Below are 19,294 nucleotides of genomic sequence, written 5' to 3'. Positions count from 1 at the left end.
TTTTTTTTTTTTTTTTAAAGAAATTCACGTTCTTTTATTTATTTTTTTATTTATTTATGACTGTGTTGAGTCTTCGTTTCTGTGCGAGGGCTTTCTCTAGTTGCGGCAAGTGGGGACCACTCTTCATCGCGGTGCGCGGGCCTCTCACCATCGCGGCCTCTCTTGTTGCGGAGCACAGGCTCCAGACGTGCAGGCTCAGTAATTGTGGCTCACGGGCCCAGTTGCTCCGTGGCATGTGGGATCTTCCCAGACCAGGGCTCGAACCCATGTCCCCTGCATTGGCAGGCAGATTCTCAACCACTGCGCCACCAGGGAAGCCCGAGAGTAGATCTTAAAAGTACTCATCACAAGAAAAACACTTTTCTATGTACAGTGACGAATGTTAACTAGACTTATGATCATGATCATGATCCATTTCACAATATATACAAACATCTAATTGATGTGTTGTACACCTGAAACTAATGTTATATGTCAATTATATCTCAATGAAAAATAATAAAATAAAAAAGAATTAGAGCAGGGCTTCCTTGGTGGCGCAGTGGTTGAGAATCTGCCTGCCAATGCAGGGGACATGGGTTCGTTCCCTTGTCCAGGAAGATCCCACATGCCGCGGAGCAACTAAGCCCATGAACCAAAACTACTGAGCCTGCGCTCTTAGCCCACAAGCCACAACTACTGAAGCCTGCAGACCTAGAGCCCGTTCTCTGCAACAAGAGAAGCCACCGCAATGAGAAGCCTGGGCAATGCAACGAAGAGTAGCCCCTGCTTGTCGCAACTAGAGAAGGCCGGCGCACAGCAACAAACACCCAGCTCAACCAAAAATAAATAAATAAATTAATTAATTAAAAAAAAAGAATTAGAGCAGAAATCAGTAAAATTGAAAACAGGAAATCAATAGAGAAAGTCAATGAAACTAAAAGTTGGTTCTTAGAAAAGATTAATAAAATCAATAAGCCTCTAGCCAGGATAACTAAGAAAAAAATTACTAATATCATAAGTGAAAGAGACGATATCACTACATATTCCATGGACATTAAAAAGATAACAAAGGGGACTACCCTGGTGGCACAATGGTTAAGAATCTGCCTGCCAATGCAGGGGACACGGGTTCAAGCCCTGGTCCAGGAAGATCCCATATGCTGCAGAGCAACTAAGCCTGTGCACCACAACTACTGAGCCTGTGCTCTAGAGCCCACGAGCCACAACTACTGAGCCCATGTGCCACAACTATGGAAGCCCACATGCCTAGAGCCCGTGCTCCACAACAAGAGAAGCCACTGCAATGAGAAGCCTGCGCACGGCAAGGAAGAGCAGCCCCCGTTCGCCAAAACTAGAGAAAGCCTGCACGCAGCAACAAAGACCCAAAGTAGCCATAAATAAATAAATAAATTTATTTATTTAAAAAAAAAAGATAACAAAGGAATACTATGAACAACTCTATGCCACTAGATTTGATAACCTTGATGAAATTGTCCGATTCCTTGAAAGACACAATCTGCCAAAACTCACACAAGAAGAAATAGACAATCTGTACAGCCCTATATCAATTAAGGAAATTGAATCAATAATTAATAATCTTCCAAAACTGAAAGCACCAGGCCCAGATAGATCCACTGATTTCTACCAATAATTTAAGGAGAAAATTACACCAATTCCCTGCAATATCTTTCAGAGGATAGAAACAGAGGGAATACTTCTTAACTCATACTTTGAGGCCAGCATTACTCTAATACCAAAAACAGACAAAAACACCATAAGGAAAATGGCAGAACAATAACTCTCATGAACACAGATGCAAAAGTCCTCTACGAAATATTAGCAATCAAATCCAGCAATATATAAAGAGAATTATACACCACAATTAAGTGGAGTTTATCCCAGGTATACAAAGCTAGTTCAACATTGGAAAATTGATTGATGTAACTAATCCATCACATCAACAGGCCAAAGAAGAAAAATGACTTGATCATATCAACAGATTCAGAAAAAGCCCTTGACAAAATCCAACACTCGTTCATGATAAAAACTCTCAGTAATTTAGGAATAGAGGAGGAACTTAACTTGACAAAGAACATCTATAAAAACCTACAGCTAACATACTTAATGGGTTTCTTCTAGAAACTAGAAGATCTTCCACTAAGATCAGGACCAAGGCAAGGATGTCCCCTTTCATCACTCCTTTTCAACATCCTACTGGAAGTCCAAGCTAATGCAGTAAGATAAGAAAAAGGAAATAAAAGAAATACACATGGGAAAGGAAGAAATAAAGCTGTTTTTGTTCTCAGATGACATAATCATCTATATAGAAAATCTGAAAGAATTAACAAAAACTACTGAACTAGTAAGTGATTACAGCAAGGTTGCAGGGTACAAGGTTAATACTATACAAAAGTCAATCTCTATCCTGTATACCAACAATGAACAAAGGAATTTGAAATTTAAAACAATATGATTTACATTAGCACCCCAAAAATGGAATAGTAATAAATCTAACAAAATATGTACAAAATCTATTATGAGGAAAACTACTAAACTCTGATGAACAAAATCAAAGAATGAAATAAATGGAGAAATATTCCATGTTTATTAATAGGAAGACTTAGCATTGTCATGATGTCTGTTCTTCCCAAATTGATCTATAGATTCAATGCAATCCCAATCAAAATCCCAACAAGTTATTTTGTGCATATCAGCAAACTGATTCTAAAGTTTATGTGAAGGGGCAAAAGACCCAGAAGAGCCAGCACAATATTGAAGACAAAGAACAAAGTTGGAGGACTGACACTACTCAACTTGAAGGCTTACTACAATGCTACAGTAATCAAGACAATGTGAATAGAACACAATAGAGTGCTCAGAAATAAACCCACATTAATATAGTCAGTTGATCTCTGTCAAAGGAATGAAAAAAACAAATGGAGCAAAGATAGTCTTTTCAACAAATGGTGCTGGAACAACTGGACATCCAAATGTGAAAAAAAAAGTAATCTATACACAGATCTTACATCCTTCAGAAAAATTAACTAAAAACTCATTATAGACTTAAAAGTAAAAGCAAAACTAGAAAACTCCTAGACTAAAACACAGGAGAAAATTTAGATGATCTTGGGTATGGCAATGACTTTTTAGAAACAGCAAAAGCACAATCCATTAAGTAATAATAGATGTGCTGGACTTCATTAAAATTAAAAATGTCTGCTCTGTAAAAAGAAATGTCAAGAGAATCACAAGACAAGCCACATATTGGAAGAAAACATTTGCTAAAGATACATCTGAAAAAGGACTATTGTCCAAAATATAAAAATATCTTTTGATCCTTAACAATAAGAAAACAAACAACCAAATTTTAAAATGGGCCAAAGAGCTTAACAGACACCTCATCAAAGAAGACATACAGATGGCAAGTAAGTATACAAAAATATGCTCCACATCATATGTCATCATGGAAGTACAAATTAAAACAAAAATGAGGGGAATTCCCTGGTGGTCCATGGCTGGGACTTGATGCTTTCACTGCTGGGGCCTGGGTTCCATCCCTGGTTGGGGAACTAGGATCCCTCAAGCTGGACAATGCAGCCAAAAAACCAAACAAACAAACAAACAAACAAAAATGAGTTGCAAAAAAAAAAAAACACACAAAATGCTGGTGAGGACATGGAACCACAGAAACTCTTCATCATTGCTTCTGGGAATGCAAAATGGTACAGCCACTTTGGAAGACTGTATGGCTATTTCTTAGAAAAATAAAAATACCGTTGCCATACAATCCAGCAATAGTGCTCCTTGATATTTACCAAAAGGAGTTAAAAACTTATGTCTACACAAAAACCTGCACACAGATATTTATAGCAGCTTTATTGATAATTGCCAAAACTTGAAACAATCAAGATGCCCTTCAGTAGGTAAATGGATAAATTAACTGTGGTACATCCAGATAATGGATGGTTAAGAGTTTTGCTACCTATGTTCTACAAGCCTTCCATGACAGAGGAGAGGATTTCAGAGGAGTCTCTTTGTGTAGCATTCAGTATGCCTGTTTTTTGTTTGTTTGTTTTGTTTGTTTGTTAAGTACCCATGTCTTGATCTGTGCCTGGTGTTCCCCAGCTAAAGAGCCTCTATTTTGTCCTCTCCAGAGAAGAAATTTCTGACATCTTCCAGGGTAGAATAGGGGAAGTTGCTCAGAGAATGTACTTGATTCCTTTTTGTGACTGAATTATATTTCATTGCATGTATTTACACATTTTGTTTATCCATTCATCCATTGATGGACATTTCAGTTGTTTCTACTTTTTGACTATGGTAAAAATTGCTGCCATGAACATGTGTGTACATATATTTGAGTACCTATTTTCCATTCTGTGGGGTATTATATATACCTAGGAGTGGAATTGCTGAGTCATATGGCAATTCTGTGTAATTGTTTGAGAAACTACCAAACTGCTTTCCACAGCAGCTGTACCATTTTACATTCCCAACAGCACTGTATGGGAACTCCATTTTCTCAACTTCTTTGTCAACACTTGTTTTTTTAATTATAGCCATTTAATGTGTGAGAAGTAGTAACTCATTGTGGGTTTTTTTTTAATTTTTTAATTCAATTTTTTAATGTAATTCCTCCAATTTTATTATATTTATTAGTTATCTATTTTGTATATATTAGTGTATATATGTCAATCCCAATCTTCCAATTCATCCCACCCACCCCCACCCCCCAGTTTCCCCCCTTGGTGTCCCTACGTTTGTTCTCTACATCTGTGTCTCTATTTATGCCTTGCAAACCGGTTCATCTGTACTGTTTTTCTAGATTCCACATATACGTATTAACATATGATATTTGTTTTTCTCCTTCTGACTCACTTCACTCCATATGACAGTCTCTAGGTCCATCCACATTTCTACAAATGACCCAATTTCATTCCTTTTTATGGCTGAGTAATATTCCATTGTATATATGTACCACAACTTCTTTATCCATTCATATGTCGATGGACATTTAGGTTGTTTCCATGTCCTGGCTATTGTAAATAGTGCTGCAATGAACACTGGGGTACATGTGTCCTTTTGAATTATGGTTTTCTCAGGGTATATGCCTAGTAGTGGGATTGCTGGGTCATATGGTAATTCTATTTTTAGTTTTTTAAGGAGCCTCCATACTGTTCTCCATAGTGGCTGTATCAAATTACATTCCCACCAACAGTGCAAGAGGGTTCCTTTTCTCCGCACCCTCTTCAGCATTTATTGTAGATTTTCTGATGATGCCCATTCTAACTAGTGTGAGGTGATACCTCATTGTAGTTTTGATTTGCATTTTTCTAATAATTAGTGATGTTGAGCAGCTTTTCATGTGCCTCTTGGCCATCTGTATGTCTTCTTTGGAGAAATGTCTATTTAGGTCTTCTGCCTATTTTTTGATTGGGTTGTTTGTTTTTTTGATATTGAGCTGCATGAGCTGTTTGTATATTTTGGAGATTAATCCTTTGTCAGTTGCTTCATTTGCAAATATTTTCTCCCATTCTGAGGGGTGTCTTTTCATCTTGTTCATGGTTTCCTTTGCTGTGCAAAAGCTTTTAAGTTCCATTAGGTCCCATTTGTTTATTTTTGGTTTTATTTCCATTACTCTAGGAAGTGGGTCAAAAAAGATCTTGCTGTGATTTATGTCAGAGTGTTCTTCCTATGTTTCCTCTAAGAGTTTTATAGTGTCAGGTCTTACATTTAGGTCCTTAATCTCATTGTGGTTTTGATTTGCATTTCTCTAATGACTAATGGTGTTTAACACCTTTTCCTGTGCTTGTTGGCCAATTTGTTTTCTTTCTTTCGAAAAATGTCTGTTCAAGTCCTATGCCCATTTTTTAATTGCGTTGTTTGTGTTTTTGTTCTTGGATTATAAAAGTTCCTTCTATAGTCTGGATACTAGATCTTAACAGAGATAAGATTTGCAAATATTTTCTTCCATTATGTAAGTTGTCCTTTCACTTTTTTGATAGTTATTTGATGCACAGAAGTTTTTAATTTTGATGAAGCTCAATAAATCTATTTTTTTCTTTTGTTCACCATGCTTCTAGTGTCATATCTAAGAATCTATTATCAAGGCAAAGGGCAAAAATATCTACCCCAATTTTTTTCTAAGAGTTTTATAATTTTGGCTCTTACACTTAAATCCTTGATCCACTTTGAGTTAATTTTTGTATATGATATGAGGTCTGAATCCAAGTTTATTCTTTTGCATATGGCTATCTAGTTGTCCCAGCACCAGTTGCTTAAAATACTATTTTACCTCTATTTAATGGTCTTGGCACCTTTATCAAAAATCATTTAACCATATATGTGAGGGTTTATTTCTGGGATCTCTATTCTATTCTTTTGGTCTATATATCTATCTTTATGCTAGTACCACCCATTTTGATCACTATAATTTTATAGCAAGTTTTCAAATCAGGAAGTATGAGCTCTCTAACTTTGTTCTTTTTCAAAATTGTTTTGGCTACTTGGGGATCCTTTGATATTCCATATAAATTTTAGGATGACTTTTTTTCTATTGTTGCAAAAAAGTCTTTGGGATTATTCTGGGTGGTATTCACATCTTAATAACATTAAATCTTTCAACCATAAACACAGAATGTATTTCTCATTTACTTAGGTCTCCTTTAATTTTTCTCAGCAATGTTTTATAGGTATCAGTGTACAAGTCCTTCATCTCCTTGGTTAAATTTATTCCTAGGTATTTTATTATTTAGGATGCTATTATAAACACAATTACTTTCTTAATTTCCTTTTTGGGTTGTTCATAGGTAATATATAGAAATACAGCTGAATTTTGTGTGCTGATCTTATATTCTGCAACTTTTCTATTGTAGCTATATGAGATGATGGATGTTAGTTTAACCTATTGTGATAATCTTTTCACAATATAGGTAAATCAAACAATCATGCTGTACTTATACATTGATGTATGTCAATTATTTCTCAATAAAACTGGAAAAAATAGTGAGTCTCTTGTTACACAACATATAGATGGATCATGGTTTTTATTCTTCCAGTTTTTTTGATGTTTGTTATCTTTGTTTAATCCACCCTACCAACCTTTGCTCTTTAATTGGAGTGTTTAATCCATTTATTTAAAGTAATTACTGTTTAGGAAGGGCTTCTGCCATTTTTAATTTGTCTTCTTTATGTCTCAAATTTTCTTGTTTTTCAAATCCTCCATGACCATCTTCTTTAATGTTTAATTGATCTTTTTTATAGTGTATCATTTTTATTCCTCTCTAAATTTTTTTCTGTAATTTTTAAGTTACTTCTTGGTGACTGCCTTGGGAATTAAAATTAATTTCTTAAAATTTTTACATTCTATTTTGAAATAATACTACCTTACTTCAATTATATACAAAAACTGCTCCTATACAGCTAAATCCCACCCACTTTAAGTTGATGTTGTCACAAATTACATCTTTATACTTCGTATGCCCATTAGCATAGGTTTAGAATTATTGTTTAATGCATTTATTTTAAATCATATTGCAAAAAAATAGGAGTTACAAACCAAAATTACAATATTGGCTTTTGTATTGATTTATGTAGTTACCTTTACCAGTGTTCTTTATTTCTTCATATGTCTTTGAGTTACTGTCTAGTATCCTTTCATTTCTGCCTGAAGGGACTCCTATTAGCATTCCTTGTAAGTGCTACTAGTGCTGAATTCTCTTAGCTTTTAGTTATCTAGGAACATCTTAATTTCTCCTTCATGAGGATATATTCAGTTTTAATTATTTAATTAGATTTTTCCTTCATGAGGATTATTTGAAGAATATAGAATTTCTGGTTGACAGTTTTTTCTTTTGGTGCTTTAAGTATGTCGTCCCACTGGCTTCCAGCCTCCATGGTTTCTGCTAAAAATTGAGTGTAATCTGATTGATGATCCTTTGTAAATGATGAGTTACTTTTCTCTTGCTGCTTTCAAGATTTTCTCTTTGTGTTTGATTATAATATGTCTCAGCGTGGATCTCTTTATTTTTATCTTTCTTGGAGTTCGTTGAGCTTCTTGGAGGTGCAGATTTATGTCTTTTATCAAATTTGGGAATATTTAGGCCACTACTTCTTCAACTATTCTTTGTGCCCCTTTATCTCTTTCTTCTCCTCTCTTTCTGAAATTTCCATTATATGTATGTTGGTGACTTGATGGAGTCCAACAGGTCCTGTAGGCTCTGTTCATTTTTCTTTCTGCTTCTCAGATTGGATTATTTCAACTGACTTGTCATTAAAAACTGGTGATTCTTTCTTTTGCCTGCTCAGATGTGCTACTGAAAACTCTAGGGAGTTTTTCCATTTCAGTTATTGTACTTTTAACTCCAGAATTTATGTTTTTTTCTTTTTATAATTTCTATCTGTATTGATATTTTTTATTTGTTCACACACTGTTCTCCTGGTTTATTTTATCTCTTTGTCCATAGCTTCCTTTAGCTTGTTTTTTTTCCTTTTTTTTTTTTTTAAATACAATTGATCTAAAACCTTTGCCTAGTAAGTTTAATGTCTATACTTCCTCAGGGAGAGTTTCTGTTCATTTCTTCTTTGAAAGAGCTATACCTTCTTGTTCCTCTGTATTCTTTGCAATTTTTTTTTTGACAATTGAACATTTTGAATATAATTATGTGGTAATTCTGGAAATCACTCTCTTCCTCAGGATTTGATATCATAGTTTGCTGTGAGTGGTAGTTGTTTGTTTGCTAAGTAATTTTGCTAAACTATTTTTGTAAAGTTGTATTCTTTGTCATGTATCATCTCATAAGTGTTTGTTTTTTAGCTTTTGGTCAGTTAGCGTCCTGACAGAGATTTCCTTGAACACCTGGGTTTCTTCCCACTCAGAAGAAAAAAAGGAAGGAAAGAACGGAAAAAAAGAAAAAAAAAGGGAAAAAACCCCTCCCAGTCTTTGCAGATGGGCTCCATGTTGGGGAATTCCTTCAGTGCTTAGACAGGCTGCTTAAAACTATACCACAGCTTTCACTTCCTGCTTGTACTGAGCCTAGAGATCAGCCAGAGGTGAAAGTTTAGGATCTTTTCAGGTCTTTTCTGAGCATGCATCCTGCACTAGGCATGTGCATGACTTTCTGAATTCCTCTGTATATGCAAGCCTTTTTCAATACCTTAATTTCCCAAAGAAAGTCTCTCCCAGCTTTTTCTTCTAGGCTTTCAGTGTATCTCTTGTTTGACTCAATTGCATTATTTTGCCTCAGGTAGCAGTGAGTTGTTCATCTGCCTTACAGTTTTTTGAAGAATGCATTATGCTTATCACCTGAGAGAGTTCTGGGTTAGGCAAAAAAACACAAATGCCTTATGTCAATCCTCCAGGTAGCTCCTAGACAGGTTAAAACATACAAACCAAATTCTTTGAGAATAAGGTCTGTTCTGTTCCCTCTGGAACCAAGGGCCAGGGTCTCACACTGGGAAGGCAGGCTTCTATCCTTAAGACCACCACTCTACTGAGGAGGGGAATGGGACAAGAGCAAGTAAAGATGCCACAAAGCTTTCCTACTAATTATAAGTTTCTCTTTTCTTGATTTAGCACTTGCTTAGAAGTTTGTCTATTTTAATCTTTTTAAAGAATTAGCTTATGGTTTGCTGAGTAACAAAGGCCATTAAGATTATAACCTTTCTTCTAATTACACTTTTGGCCACAGCATTCAGAAGTTTGGCAATGCAGTGTTCTCAGAGTTGTTAATTTATAAACATTGAAAGATAGTAAGTATAGTAGTTAAGAGAACAGGTTCAAGAACCAGACTGTCTGGGAGTATCGTTGTCCACCATAGTAACTGAGTGACCTTGGGCAAGTTAGCTAACATCTCTTTGCCTGTTTCTTCTTCTATAAAATGAGGAATAGGGAGTTCCCTGGTGGTCCAGTGGTTAGGACTTGGTACTTTCACTGCCATGGCCCAGGTTCAATCCCTGGTTGGGGAACTAAGATCCCACAAGCCATGGGGGTGCAGCCCCCCCCCAGAAAAATGAGGAATAGTAAGAGCTCCTACCTCATAGGGCTGCTGTGAGAATTAAATCAGTTAACATACAGGCATACCTCATTTACTGCACTTTGCAGATATTGCATTTTTTCCAAATTGAAGGTTTGTGGCAACCCTGCATTGAACAAGTCTGTTGGTGCCATTTTTCCAGCAGCATTTGCTCACCTCATGTCTCTATGTCACATTTTGATAATTCTTGCAGTATTTAAACTTTTTCATTATTATTATATTTGTTATGGTGAGGTGTGATCAGTGATCTTTGATGTTAGTATTGTAATTGTTTGGGGGTAACACGAACCATGTCAATATAAGACAGTGAACTTATTCTATAAATGTAGTTTATGTTCCAACTGCTCCACTGACTGACTCATCCTCCATCTCTCTCCTTCTCCTCAAGCTTCCCCAACTCCTCAGAAATGACAATATTGAAATTAGGCAAATTAATAACCTTATAATGGTCTCTAAGTGTTCAAGAGAAAGAAAGAATAACACATCTCACTCTAAATCAAAAAACTAGAAATGATTAAGCTCCGTGAGGAAGGCATGTTGAAAGCTGAGAGGCCCAAACCTAAGCCTCTTGCACCAAACAGCCAAATTGTGAATGAAAAGGAAAAGTTCTTGAAGGAAATTAAAAGTGCTACTCTAGTGAACACATGAGAGATAAGAAAGCAAAACAGCCTTATTGCTGATGGGAGGAAGTTTTAGTGGTCTGGGTAGAAGATGAAAACCAGCCACAACATTCCCTTAAGCCAAAGCCTAATCCAGAACAAGGCCCTAACTCCCTTCAATTCTATGAAGGCTGAGAGAGGTGAGGAAGCTGCAGAAGAAATGTCTGAAGGTAGCAGAGGTTGGTTCATGATGTTTAAGGAAAGAAGCCATCTCCATAACATAATAGTGCAAGGTGAAGCAGCATGAGCTGATGTAGAAGCTATAGCAAGTTAACCAGAAGACCTACTTAAGATAATTAATAAAGGTGGCTATGCTAAACAACAGATTTTCAATATAGATGAAACAGCCTTGTATTGGAAGAAGACACCATCCAGGACTGTTACAGCTAGAGAGGAGAAGTCAATGCCTGGCTTCAAAGATTCAAAGGACAGGCTGACTCTCTTGTCAGTTAGGAGCTAATGCAGCTGGTGACTTTGAGTTGAAGCCAATGCTCATTTACCATTCTGAAAATCCTAGAGCCCTTAATAATTATGATAAATCTACTGTTGAGATCTACTACTCAGAAAAAAAGATTCTTTTCAAAACATGACTGCTCATTGACAATGCACCTGGTCACCCAAGAGCTCTGATGGAGATGTACCATGAGATTCATGTTGTTTTCATGCCTGCTAACACAACATTCATTCTGCAGCCCACAGATCAAGGAGTCATTTTAACTTTCAAGTCTTATTATTTAAGAAATACATTTTGTAAGGCTATAGCTGTCATAGATAGTGATTCCTGTGATGGATCTGGGCAAAATAAATTGAAAACCTTCTAGAAAGGACTCATCATTCTAGATGCCATTAAGAACATCTGTGATTCATAGGAAGAGGTCAAAATATAAACATTAACAGGAGTTAGGAAGAAGTTGATTCCAACCCTCATGGATGACTTTAAGGGGTTCAAGACTTTAGTAGAAGTAACTACAGATGTGGTAGAAATTGCAAGAGAACTAGGATTAGAAGTAGAGCCTGAATGAATTGCTGCAATCTGCTTCTTATGGATGAGCAAAGAAAGTGGTTTCTTGAGATGGAATTTACTCTTCGTGAAGATGCTGTGAAGATTGTTTAAATGACACCCAAGGATTTAGAATATTACATAAACGTAGTTGACAAGGCAGTGGCAGGGTTTGAGAGGACTGAGTCCAATTTTGGAAGAAGTTCTACTATGGGTAAAATGCTATCAAACAGCATTACATGCTACAGAGAAATCACTCATGAAAGGAAGAGTCAATCAATGTAGCAAACTTCATCGTTGTCTTATTTTTAAAAAATTCTACAGCCACCCCAATCTTCAGCAACCACCACCCTGATCAGTCAGCAGCCATCAACATCAAGGCAAGATGCTCTACAACAAAAAGATTATGACTCACTGAAGCCTCTATAATGGTTAGCATTTTTTAGCAATAAAGTATTTTAAATTAAAGCATATACATTGGTTTTTTAGATATAATGCTATTGTACACTTAATAGACTATAGTATATTATATGCGCTGGGACATTTAAAAAACTCATGTGACTAGCTTTATTGCGATATTCACTTAACTGGAGTGGTCTGGAACCAAACCTGCAATATCTCCCAGGTATGCCTGTATGTGAAAAGCCTAAAATAGTGCTTGGCATGTTTTAAATTTTATTAGTTATGGTCGATATGCTTTGTTACATTAAACAATCAGTTTCTATAAATGTTTCATAAATATTTGAAGAATACAAAGTTCTATGATATAGTCTGTATAAAAATCAAGATAATTATGTTATTCAAATCTTCTAAATCTGTATTTATTACTTGTAACTTAATTGTCAAATTCTGAAAGCTGTAGATCACAGCACCCAGCTCTTGTGATTTGGCCAAATCATTTATATTTTTGCCTTATATACTGTAGTATTGATTTGTTAATTGACACACTCAAAGAATATATATTAAAATATTGTAATTTAGCAAGCAGAATAAAACATAAATTACCTTTGTCTTCCTTCATGATTTTGTCACATTGAACGTGTTTATTCTTTGGTGCTCCATTAATAGTCTGCATCATCCTTTCTACATATAAGTCATTGCCTAATCTATTTCGACAAAGAGTCTCATAGTTCTCGTTTCTCCGGCTATAAAAAGTAATATATACCCAACTTATTAATAAAAATTAATTTTTACCACACATATCTTTTTCTATTGATATTATGCTTTTTCTTAAAATTACCTTCTTTAATGTGGATTGCACCAAAAAATGAAGTGAAAGTTCAAGACACTTCTTAGGGAAAGACTGCATTAAACTACCTCCAAAGGACTCTTTTACTCTATATCCCCCAACATCCCTACAACTTTTGGTACCCACAAATAATATCGTAGCATTATCTCCACATAGGTTTTATGAATTTTGATATAGACATAAAGCTATAAATTTCCCTCGAAGTACTGCTTTTGTGTCATTCCACAGTATGTATTATTTTCATAATTGTTTTGTTCTGAGTATTTCTTTGATTTCCATTATGATTTCTTCTTTGGTTCATGAGGAATTTACAAAATATGCTTTTTAACTTCCAAAAGTGTATGTGAATATGCATCTATGTTTTAGTTGAGATTTATGTAATTAATTTTTAACTTCATTCCACTGTGGCCAGAGAATTTAGTTTGTCTGACACTACTTCTTTGAAATTTTTGAAACCTTGCTTCATGGCCTTGTACATGGATGATTTTTGTGAATGTTCCATGTGTGCTTGAAAAGAGTGTGTATCCTCTAATTGTTAAATTCAGAGTTCTATATATGACCATTAAATTATGTTTTTGGTTCAAATTTTCTATAACTATACTAATTTTATCTGATTGACTTATCAATAATTAAGACAGGTATATTCATACCTCCTACTTTAATAAGATACTTAGCAAGTTTCCAATTTTTGCTTTATATATTAAGAGGTTATTTTATTAGGAGTTTCAAGTTTAGAATTATTATACCTTCCTATCATTATGAAGCCACACTCTTTATCCCTAATAATGCTATTGGTTTGTTTCTCTGTAGATGATGTGTTCTTTATTTTTTTTCTTCTGTTTTTAAAATCTTCTTTTAATATTTGGTATTTTGGAGTATGAGTACAATGCGTCCCCTTTGTGTGTGTGTGGATTTCCTTTTATTTATTCCTATTTCTGTGGAATGGTGTTTTTCAATTGTTTGGGGAATTCCTTACTCTCCTTGAATAGTAACTCTCGTCCATTCTTTCTATTCTGCCCTTTTGGAACTGATTAGGTGTATGTTAGACCTTTAGTCTATTATCAATATCTATTTAATATCAAAGATTAAATCAGTATTTAATATCAAAGATTAAATCAATATTTACTTTTTAATTTTAACAATTATATAAACATACTTTATTTTAAAATTCTTTTTAAATTTTTTTCATTATAAGTAATCATTTTGATAGTTTCTTAGTGTTAATGATGTTTTAACTCTATCTTTTACTTAAATATTTCACATATATTTTATACTTTATATTTGATAATATCATTACCCATAGTCCTCAGGATCTAGATCTAGGATTTGTTATTTTTAAAATTCTCATTAATAATGACTTGTTTCTTTATTGGTTTGGTGTATTTTTACTAAACTCAAACTGAATGAATCTTAAGAGTCTAAATGGGATACGCTTTCCTCCAGAGAAAATTTGTATTTGCTTATGATAGTAGCTAGGAGACCCTACTGACCTGGGACTACTTGAGACAACTGAGATCCTTGTAAGGGTCTTGGTTTAATATAAGAATCTCTCCTTCAGCTGTCTCAATTTGTGGGGGATCCAAGACTTACTGGTGGACTCTAGATCCATGTGCTAATATTAACATTTGCTTCTAGCATCTCTCCCTCTCTGATTTCAGATCACTTATCTATCCCATTGTTATTCTTTTCCTTTCCTTTTTCTGGTCCTGGGAGCTTTCCCTTATGTCTCATGAGCTTTAAAATTATGCTATTTGAGTTATAAAGCAGAAACGAATACACCATTGTAAAGCAATTATACTCCAGTAAAGATGTTAAAACAAAAAAAAGTATACTATTTGAGATCTAATTGTACTATATTTTATAGTCTAAACAATTTTACAAGATTTTATATTTGGATAAAAATAATACCATAAAAATTATTTTAGTGATGAGTTTTTTAGTACTATGAATCATATTCAAATTATACTTGAAGAAAACTAATCTGAATAACTATATTAATAATCTATTTATGTAGCTATATTAATTTCAGACAGAGCAGACTTCAGAGCAAGGAAAATTATCAGAGATAAAGAGAGGCATTACATAATGATAAAGGGGTCAAGTATCCAAAAAGACATAACAATCCTTAATGTGTATGTGCCTAACAGGAGAGTTGCAAAATACATGAGGCAAAAACTAATGATCCATTTATATTCATTAATAAAGAGAAATGGAAAATCTACTCTCAGTAGTAAATTCAGTCATTTCCCCATAACATATTTTCCCTTTTAAGTTTTAAATATAAAAAATGGCAGTCATTTCTTTTTAACTTGAAAATAATTCATATATGCATAAAAGAAAAAATCATTAAAACCTATACTGAGACTTAGAAGCTTCCTTTATTTCTTTTATTACTTAACTTAGTAGCTCACCTACTTTTTAAAGAATATGGTAAAGCTATGGGTTCCTCTTCTAGGAAAAACATACAGCATAAACACTTTACATGTAATTTCATGAGGCACATATGTAACTTTATATACGATTTCACCAGGCACATATACCACCAGTGTTTATCCAGAAATCCCCAAAGACGGAAACAAGGATAAGAGCCTCTGATTTAGCATTTAAATTACAAAAGCAATGTAAACAATTGAACAATACATACCTTACTTTCTCAGCTTCTTCAGATTCTACAGAAACCATGACTGTTGGTAGGTTTAAAAAGTTCATCGTTTCTGTCTCTGTGAGTATTATCTCTATAGTCTTCTCCAGGTCTTCTTTTGTTACAATTTTTCCAGGTGTTGCCCTAATAACTCGTAAATCTAAAATACATGACTTAATAAAAATCATTTACTAATTGTTATTTTTAATTTTCATTTTGTCAAAATACCATGACGAGTCATACATTGCAGGTGGCATTACATGGTCAAGGAATATGCCATGTTGTGAGATGTAGTCTATTTAATCCCTCTGAAGCCAAACTGGATCTATGGCTCATAAACCATCTCTATTGCTGATACATCAATCCTACTCCAATCTCAAATGGGTAGTCATGACTACAAGGGCATCCCATTACATCTATCCTATAATATTAACAGGGAGATTGGGGTGAACAACTATTGATACAACTCAAGAGACATATGGGCAAGAGTGTTTCCCGGATAATATGCAACCCTTCTCTGAGCCCTGAAGCTAATTTCTAGTCTATATCTACAACAGCCTTTTATTCTGTTTGTCCTTCTTATTGGTTGACTTTTGATTTAGATTACAGCCCACCTCTAATCATCTTCACCAAGAGCTAAAAAGACTCTCCAGTGAAAGTTGTGGTTAAATATAGGAGAAAAAGAGGCTCAATATCCATGCAAAAAATACATTGAAAAGGGTTAGCCTCAAGTCTGTAGTCTTGTCAGAAGTCCAAGATTCTTGAAAAATTTCACTGAGGATGGAGTGTCAGGGCTAGAGAGTTTGGACTTGGTTGTATGGGTAATAAAGAGCCATGACACGGTATATAGGTCAGAGTTCAATGTTTTCTGTTAAAAACAGCGTGTGAAGCAGGGATCCATGAGGTTTTGATGTGGGTAAAGCTTGAAAAGCTTTAGGAAAACAAGACTTAAGGGTATACACTTTCCAGAGATTAAGGCTCAGTCTCCTTAAGAAGGCCCAAAGCCTGAGAAAAACACTCTCCTTATAACCTAAAAAAAATACAAGCTACTGGGCTTCCCTGGTGGCGCAGTCGTTGAGAATCTGCCTGCCAATGCAGGGCACACGGGTTCGAGCCCTGGTCTGGGAGGATCCCACATACCGCGGAGCAGCTAGGCCCGTGTGCCACAACTACTGAGCTTGCGCGTCTGGAGCCCGTGCTCCGCAACAAGAGAGGCCGTGACAGTGAGAGGCCCGCGCACTGCGATGAAGAGTGGCCCCCGCTCGCAGCAACTGGAGAAAGCCCTCGCACAGAAACGAAGACCCAACACAGCCAAAAATAAATAAATAAATTTACTAAAAAAAAAAAAAATACAAGCTACTAATTTCACAAACCAATCATCCACATTTGGAATGGCTAAATAAATAATAGTATACTCATCTATGAATATTAACTAGTAATTAAATATGACATTAAAAACATATGAAAATGTTTGTAATAAAATGTAAAGTGACAGAATAATCCAGGACAAAACCCACACTATGGTTATAACAATTAAAATACTTATGCATATAGAGAAGCTGAGAAAACAAAATTTTTAATTGCTAATCCTTTATAGTATTGGATGATTCTTCTTTTTAAAAATGTTCTTTAATTTTTATTATTTATGCAATAAATTTAAAATATGAGGGAGAGGTGATTTATATAAGTAAATCTAGCTAAGGTAGATATAAGGTAAGTGAAAAAGAAATGAATTACCCATATGGACACAACTGGAGATATATCTAGTTCAAACTGTTCGTTTTATCAGTGAAGAAAATGAGAAACAAAGAGGCTAAGTGAGAAGTTTAAGGTCACACAGGAATACTGGCAGTTTTGAGACTAGAAATTTTGGTTCTTGATTCTCTAAACTTTCTTTCTTTAAGACCACCAGATCTTCATCTATGATTTAGTTACATATACCTCAAAGTAGCATTATGGCACAGATATGTTATTTATAAAAATGAATGATCTTACAGTAGATAGAATCTAATAGGGGACTTCCCTGGTGGCGCAGTAGTTAAGAATCCACCTGCCAGGATAGGAATAAAGACACAGACGTAGAGAATGGACTTGAGGACACGGGGAGGGGGAAGGGTAAGCTGGGACGAAGTAAGACAGTAGCACTGACATACATACACTACCAAATGTAAAATAGATAGCTAGTGGGAAGCAGCTACATGGAACAGGGAGATCAGCTCGGTGCTTTGCAACCACCTAGAGGGGTGGGATAAGGAGGGTGGGAGGGAGACGCAAGAAGGAGGTGATATGGGGATATACGTATTCATATAGCTGATTCACTTTGTTATGCTGCAGAAACTAACACAATACTGTAAAGCAATTATACTCCAATAAAGATGTTTAAAAAAAAAAAGAATCGCCTGCCAATGCAGGGGACACAGGTTTGAGCCCAGGTCCAGGAAGATCCCACATGCCGCGGAGCAACTAAGCCCGTGCACCACAACTACTGAGCCTGCGCTCTACAGCCTGAGAGCCACAACTACTGAGCTCGTGTGCCACAACTACCACGACTAGGTGCCATGCGCGTGCTCCACAACAAGAGAAGTCACAGCAATGAGAAGCCCGCGCACTGCAACAAAGAATAGCCCTGCTCGCCACAACTAGAGAAAGCCCACGTGCAGCAACGAAGACCCAACGCAGCCAGAAATAAAAATAAAAAATAAAAGGTATACCAGATTATGTTAATGTGCATTCAAGACTGAGAAATACTAATCTACCAGGTGGTAGAAGTAGAATTGTTTGGGTGTGACTCACTTTAGAGACTTGACTTTGTAGTTAGAATTCACCAGCAGGCCAAGACGATATAAACATCTATATTATTCTTCAAGGTTTCTGGAGGTGAAGTTTTGTTACGTTTGTTTGTTTTTGATGTAGACAAATAGAGGTAGACCTCAAGGCAAATCATTACTTAAAGATTTTCTTCTTTATCTTAAGAGGAGTGCAAATCCATTGGAGGGCTTTAAGCAGGGAGAATGCGATTAGATTGTGTTCTTAAAAAGATCATTCTAATAGGGATACAGTAGGATAATTAGTTGGCTTAGAAATCCCACTAGGGGATTAAAGACAGAAAGGGAATTTTAAGGGAGTTTGGGGAGACGGTTGTAAACTATTGACCACTCAAGAAAAGAATCTAGTAACCTAGCAACAATCTACACTACCTTGACGAAAGACCAGGTGCATCCAAGCACCAGGCACACTCAAGCCACAAACTCTCATTGTTAAGACACAATAGATAAGAGGTGTGAATCTTGTTACAGTGAAGTCAGGGAGTTAGTAGTCCTTGGAGAGTAGCATTTCTGCAAGACAGAAATATAGGTGAAAAAGGAAAGAAAGTAGGTGAAACGGGACATTATACCAAAACCTGAGATGAATTACCATATATTAGTATATGTCACCACCCTTCTGCTAATATACATATTTAAATAGTGTCATGACCATCCCCATTAGACCATACAGGGTCAAAGGAGGAACTAGTGATTTAAGCCTTGACGTCTACCCAAAACTGAGGAAGAAGGTGGTCTTTTCTTCCCTCCCCACTTTTTCTTTGATTATAAAAATGTAGCCCTCTTTGTTCTCAGGGCTGTGCTCCCTTGCCTGCCCGCTTGTAGCTCTCACAAGTATCCTATGCTAATAAACTGACTCTTTGCCTATCGCTTTGCCTCATGCTGAATTCTTTCTGCGAGGAGAAAA

The 19,294-nt window shown here is 35.6% G+C and overlaps 1 protein-coding gene across 8 annotated transcripts in view; it reads right to left on the bottom strand.

The window, feature by feature from the left end:
* The window catches only part of DNAI4 (dynein axonemal intermediate chain 4), a gene marked incomplete at its 5' end in the record, with an annotated part of 134,366 nt that overhangs the window by 87,818 nt on the left and 27,254 nt on the right, over positions 1–19,294 (bottom strand). For 7 of the 8 annotated variants that reach the window (XM_082419262.1, XM_082419261.1, XM_082419260.1 and 4 more), the window contains 2 exons: positions 12,681–12,820; positions 15,569–15,725. The exons of the other annotated variant lie outside the window; for it this stretch is intronic. In XM_082419262.1, coding sequence (XP_082275388.1) covers positions 12,681–12,820; positions 15,569–15,725 — 297 coding nt within the window. The remainder of the gene's footprint in view (positions 1–12,680; positions 12,821–15,568; positions 15,726–19,294) is intronic. 8 annotated transcript variants of the gene reach the window in all.

The sequence above is a fragment of the Balaenoptera physalus genome, assembly GCF_965194825.1.
Source record: "Balaenoptera physalus genome assembly, chromosome: 1".
NCBI lineage: Eukaryota > Metazoa > Chordata > Mammalia > Artiodactyla > Balaenopteridae > Balaenoptera > Balaenoptera physalus.
Note: the sequence above shows the minus strand (reverse complement) of the source record. Positions and strands in the feature narration are given on the sequence as shown.